General features: G+C 39.1%; 1 protein-coding gene across 1 annotated transcript; it reads left to right on the plus strand.

Moving 5' to 3' along the window:
- Window positions 1-1,968: 1,968 nt before the first annotated feature.
- LOC131683194 (ejaculatory bulb-specific protein 3-like) lies at window positions 1,969-2,676 on the plus strand. The gene is made up of 2 exons (XM_058965032.1): window positions 1,969-2,012; window positions 2,109-2,676. The coding sequence occupies exon 2, from the start codon at window positions 2,129-2,131 to the stop codon at window positions 2,507-2,509; it is 381 nt and encodes a 126-aa protein (XP_058821015.1). The 5' UTR covers window positions 1,969-2,012; window positions 2,109-2,128; the 3' UTR covers window positions 2,510-2,676.
- Window positions 2,677-6,000: the final 3,324 nt, after the last annotated feature.

Below are 6,000 nucleotides of genomic sequence, written 5' to 3' on the forward strand. Positions count from 1 at the left end.
TGTATCAGGCAACTAGCAGTCGCCATGTACAGAAGGTGTCATTAAAATCTGAGAGGGTGCTGCCAACATTTGTTAGAGTTGGCGCGAAATTCGTCAATACTCTCTAGTATTGACAAAAATATAGAATGTGTAAGGGCCGCTATAAACATCAACCCGCAACACAAGCGAGGTTTGGTTTCGTATTTTTCGTGTTTCATTCCATATTCGTGCACCAGTAAATGAAATCCGAAACCAAACCGGGGTGCAGTGTAAACTTATTTCGGTTTGGTTTTCTTGCCTTAGTTGAACACAACCAAGAGCAAAACCGCACACAATGTACAGTAAATAAAAACTCGTGTGGAGATTCCGTTCACCGTACCGGTACTTAACCGGTTTATTTCCACCATTAGTACGCCGCGCCAGGTCATGTAACTTAACTTCAATAGTGTCATAATCTATGTATGTTGGGATGCTGTATAATATGTCATTACATTCGACAACATGTTTTAAGTTGTTCTGTGTAGCAAATGTGCGTAGAAAATTCTGTGAAGAAATTCTTGCTCTTAGCGATATTACACTCAGGTAGTTTTCCTTACAGAATATTCCAGATGAAGAGCTCCCTCCCAAGCGGATTGGTTATCTGGCTATATTGTGAGTCAATAATGAATGCAAGTGGCATGTTTCCCTGAGGGCTCTTTGATAGAGACACGTGCTGTTTCGGGTGTCTACTATCGTGAAATGAGATTGAATCGCAGTCTCACTCGCTAGGTAGTTACTGTACTGTATATTAAGCAGAAATCTTCCCGACTATGTACGGGGTACAATCGGCCATTCAACAGAGCATTCACGGCAAAGTTATAACCTTCTGCTTCGATAGTCAGGCTGCATCAATGCAATGATAATACTATCAATCTCGTTTGGATGCCCGAACATTCCGATATTACTGGTATTTTATGAGTCGACGAATTATACAGAGCACAGAAGTTGACTTTGCTGACCCTGAGCCCGGTCTGCCAATTTCAACAAGTTGGATAAAGAAAAGATCTGGTCTAGGGCTTCTACCAAACACTGCAACTATATAGACTGTGCCTAGTGATTTCGATTTCGAAAAACCTCTTACACTTTTTGAAACAGCACTGTGGCATGCTGATCAGGGTTTTATTCGGCCATTGCAAACTCAATTATCACATGTCTACTATTCAGCACGTTGAGTCATTTTGGTTTTTTTGTGACCACGATGCTAAAAGATTTAGGGTATAGAGCTCATTTTGACACTACTAGGAAGGATGCGGCAATATTCAATTAATTACACAACCCAAAATCGATGGAATGCGTATGAATTGGCATCAGCTCATTTGATTCGTTCCTAACAAAATTTGTCTTCGAACCTATCTTATATGTTATATGATTAGGGTTTTTAATTTGGTTAACATTTTGCAACGATGTTGTAAATACTATGTACTAAGACTGCTCATCGTTCGTCTTGCCCGCATTTTATCCAAAATACATATGTAAATGGACTCTTGAAGTCAACATTCAGACTTCAAAATGAAATTCTAAACAGAAACCTCCCCATCGAATTCACAATAATGACGTGAGAAATTTTTGGCCAGAATTGAAAAAATCCCCCGAACTTTCATTGTTTTAAATTCCGTTTACATTTTCGTTGATAGGTTTATGTTTAATTAAAAACACTTTCCAAATCCGCATTTTGCTGGCCGAACCGGAGAACCCGATGAATATTTCAAATGGGAAACGCTGATTAACGGTCCGTGCTGCAATAAAGCAAGCAATAGCTAACATTTTCAGCCCCAACTGCACCGATATTCTAGTTATGCAGGCCCGCGTCGGCCGCCCTGTGAGAACAAGGGTTGAGACTGGCCTCTTTTATGTATCGATCATCCTTGGCTAATCATTCTATCGTGATTTCACCAGCTGACTTAGTATCCATATATAAAGTGCTAGCGCATCTGCTTTGGGTGCATTAGTTAGTTTCGTAATTGCGACCGAGAAGCATTCGTTCGAAAGTTTCGGTGAGTTAGTTCATATTTTATATTTTGCTAGGGTTCGTCACATTAGTGCATTGAAGTCTTTTCGCTGATTCTAATAGAAGCCTTCTCTTCGTTTAGTTTTCCGAGCACTGCCAAAAATGAAATTCATCATCGTAGCTAGTTTGGTGTTGATTGCTGTTGTTTCGGCCCAGGATAAGTACACAACCAAGTACGATGGAATCAACATCGAAGAGATCCTGAAATCGGACCGCCTTTTCAACAATTACTACAAGTGCCTTATGGATGAGGGCCCGTGTACTCCGGATGGCAAAGAATTGAAAAAAATCCTTCCGGAAGCACTTCAAACCGATTGCGCAAAGTGCAGTGAGACTCAGCGTTCCGGTGCCATTGCGGTGGTCAACAATGTGATCGAGAATCGTCCGGAACAGTGGAAAAAACTGCAAGCCAAGTATGATCCGGAAAATATCTACTTTGAAAAGTATCGCAGTGAGGTGGGAACAACGGCTAGCACGGTGTAGTTATGGATCCACTGTAATTGTTACAGCTGAATCGATATAGTTTAATGAATAATAGTATATAATGATGCCCAGTTGATTAGCAAAAAGTGCTTGGGATTTGAGGATCCCAAAATTAAATTCACGTGTCGGTATTAATTGAATAAAAAAGTGCGCTTTCATCAAAACAACCATTTGTGCTTTCTCATGGACAACAAAGAAGAGTGAAGGAAAATTGCATAATCTTGCAGATGAGCAACCAACATTCAAATTTTTCGTTATCTCATGCTACCTAAACTTGGCTTCTGGAGGTGATCGAATTGCGAGTTAGATTATTACGTTCTTTTGCTATGGTCTAGTGAACATCGAAACTTCGAAAGACGTTTGTTGTGCTAACGAAAATATTGTTTTTTCAACTCTCCCAACGAAATGCTAACGAACTGAAATAACGCCGACGCGGTTCGGGTTTGACTCATTGAAAATTCAAGTTCACTGTCGAACCGTACCAGGCCATGGTAAATATCCGGAACACATGCTTTGAGTGGTTGTGCTTCAATTCACTCTACGCCTCACTTGAACTGTTTGTCCATCAAATTAGTCTGCTACACCGAGTGGGGAGTTGTTATTTTTTTCGCCTATTTGCTCAGGTCTGAAATGATACACTCAAAAAGGGGGGAATTCTGCTCGAAGATGACCTGTTCGGCAGATAGTTGGTAACGCGATGGGTAATGGAATTTTTCTTTTGAATTCATTGTCGTGTTCTATGGTTCTATGAACTTTTGGAGCAAATAACAAACAAGAGGGGAAAATATATAACATCCGTTTTGGTGTTGTATCTCGTCCTCGTCAGGTGATACCGAGGTATGGTGCTGGTCACATTAATCTGTCATACGTTCAAATCCTGACCAAGTTTCGATATTGAGAGTAGGGATAGGTATTCGATTAAAAATTGTGCAGGAAAATTAGCAAATAATCCCGAAAAAAATAATTAAGAATACTTAACAAGATGAGGCTAATACTGGAAAGCTACCGATTGTTTTCGCGACGAGAAAATGAAATAATTTTGAGAGGCCCAAAATAAGCATTAACTGTAAGTTATAGCCTTACTTTGCATGGCGGATATACTAGCAATTGAATGCACGTGTCGTTTCAAAATACTAGAAAGAGAGAATCAAACAGGTTCATCACGAATAAACAAGAAGAATGTTAAGAAATAATTACGAAAAGGGAGCAGAAACTCAATGAATCAATTCTAGGCTTCTGGCGCAGGATGCCACACGGCCTCTAGACTGGGTTTTTCCGGATCGAGATCATAGTGATGTCAACTTCCTAGTGGTGGATACCAGCCCCCTCTACGATTTTCCGACTCCCAAAAAAGTATTTGTTAAATTGTGGAAAAATGATATCAAAATAGAATTATTTGATGCGAATCTGATACAAATCACGAGCCATTCGAGAAGAGCAAACCATGCTGGGAAGAGGGATAGAACAAAAAGCAACTGATTATTCTTCGTTTGTTGTTGCAGCTTCAGCTCGGGTGTGTTCGCTACGTCAGGCGCTTCACAGATGAGAAAGCTTTCATGTAAATGACGAACGAACGGTTCGAAATGCAATTTTCCCATGCATACGAGCAATGAAATTGTTCTTCCCATTCTCGAGTGAGCATGAGAGAAAACTATTGGATTATTCTTAGCAAAATGTGAGCCGAGCGATCAAAAAGTATAAAAAAAATTTCATAACTGCACGCCAAGTGCAATTGAAGCGTTAACTGTCATTAACTGCGCTTTCCGCACAACCCAAGGTCGTTCGGGATATCAAGACTGATCCCACCAATTTCACCAAAAACTGCGTAATACGCATCCAGTAACTTTGTTTTGGAGACTCAATTGGTCCTACAATGAAAAAGAGCAAGTCGAAAAAAACGCTGTTCAAAATATACTTTTCATTGAGCCTTATGAATTAGACATCTTTGTTTTAGTATTTTTCCAAAATTAGTGTTCTGGAGTGCAAAGGAATTTTCGACAAAAATGCGAACAGGACTGTTATATTTAATGGTCAGGTCAGTCCATCCATGAGATATCCATTTCCAATATACTGAGGGCCTTTTTGTTCAGTAAGGTTTAAATCATAAGGTCATTCGCCTACACTGAAGAACTATTCCTCGCTGCCAGGCCCATGCGCAGAAAATTCTCAAGGGGAGGTGGGGGGGGGGGGGGGGGGGGTTTATTTTTTAACGTTTATTTTAAAAGAAACGTACAGAAACCCTCAAACTTTGAAGATTTTTTCAGAGGCCTGGTTCTTGTGAACCAAATGACTCTGCTCAACAAATTGGGTAAATGTTTGTTATCGAGAAGAAGTTATCAAAAAACTCCGCTGCATAGTGGTCGGAAACCCCAAAAACGCGAACTTAATTCACTAGAGGCCAAACCATCGAATATATTCACAGGGTATCTTTGGACGAATTGTTCGTAAGAATATTCCCCACAACCTGATAAAAATTAAAATTAGGCATGCCTTGCTACGATCAAATTAAAAAATAAACTTTTTACGCTGATGAGGTAGAAAGTTGGTGCTTCGACAAAATTTTAGAAATGCTCGTAATAAAGAATTTTGTTGAACTAGTTGAACTTGTAGGATTTAATGTTATCGATTTGTAAAGCGTTTTCAATGGCAACACCCTCAAATTTAGTTTTTTTTAATATAACTTTTTCCACTGTGACTTTTCGTACAAACCGTGCTCCAGACAAATGTGAAGGCGTTAAAACCACATAATATTGTTGAAGACTGTAAGTAAAAATACCCAAGAAAAAAAAAAACATAAAATGAGCTTAAAACCTTCTTACCTTTATTATGCGTAGACCGGACATTGAAAATAGTGCCTGCTGGTCCATCTTGGTTTGCACCTTTCTATCTTATACGCAGTTGAACTTGGTGTAAAAAAATTTAAAATTCTTCAATAACTCTAAAACGAATGAGTATTTTTACAAGAGATGTGTGCCGCGCCGCCTATTTCAGGTGAAATTTTTATATGCAGCGTTCAACAATATTTTTACATGCAGTCTTCAACAATGATTTAGTTTTTACATGCAGTCTTAAACAATATTATGTGGTTTTAATACCTCAACATTTGTCTGGAACATCGTTCGCACGAAGTCACAGCGAAAGAAGCTATATTAAAAAGCTAAATTTAAGGGGGTTGCCTTAGAAAACGCTTTATAAATCGATAACATTAAGTCCTACAAGCTCAAGTTGTTCAACAAATTTCTTCATTATGAGCATTCCTAAAACTTTGACGAAGACACCAACTTTCTACCTCGTCAGTATAAAAAGTTATTTTTTCTAGTTCAATCATAGTAAGCCATGCGTCAATTTTATTTTTATCAGATTGTAGGGAATATTCATTCGAACAATTCCTCCAAAGATACCCTATGATTATATGCAATGGTTTGGCCTTTAGTGACGTTTTTGGCATTTCCGACCACTGTGCGTTGCCTGCTGGCTCGTGGTGGATTCGT

The sequence above is a fragment of the Topomyia yanbarensis genome, chromosome 2, assembly GCF_030247195.1.
Source record: "Topomyia yanbarensis strain Yona2022 chromosome 2, ASM3024719v1, whole genome shotgun sequence".
NCBI lineage: Eukaryota > Metazoa > Arthropoda > Insecta > Diptera > Culicidae > Topomyia > Topomyia yanbarensis.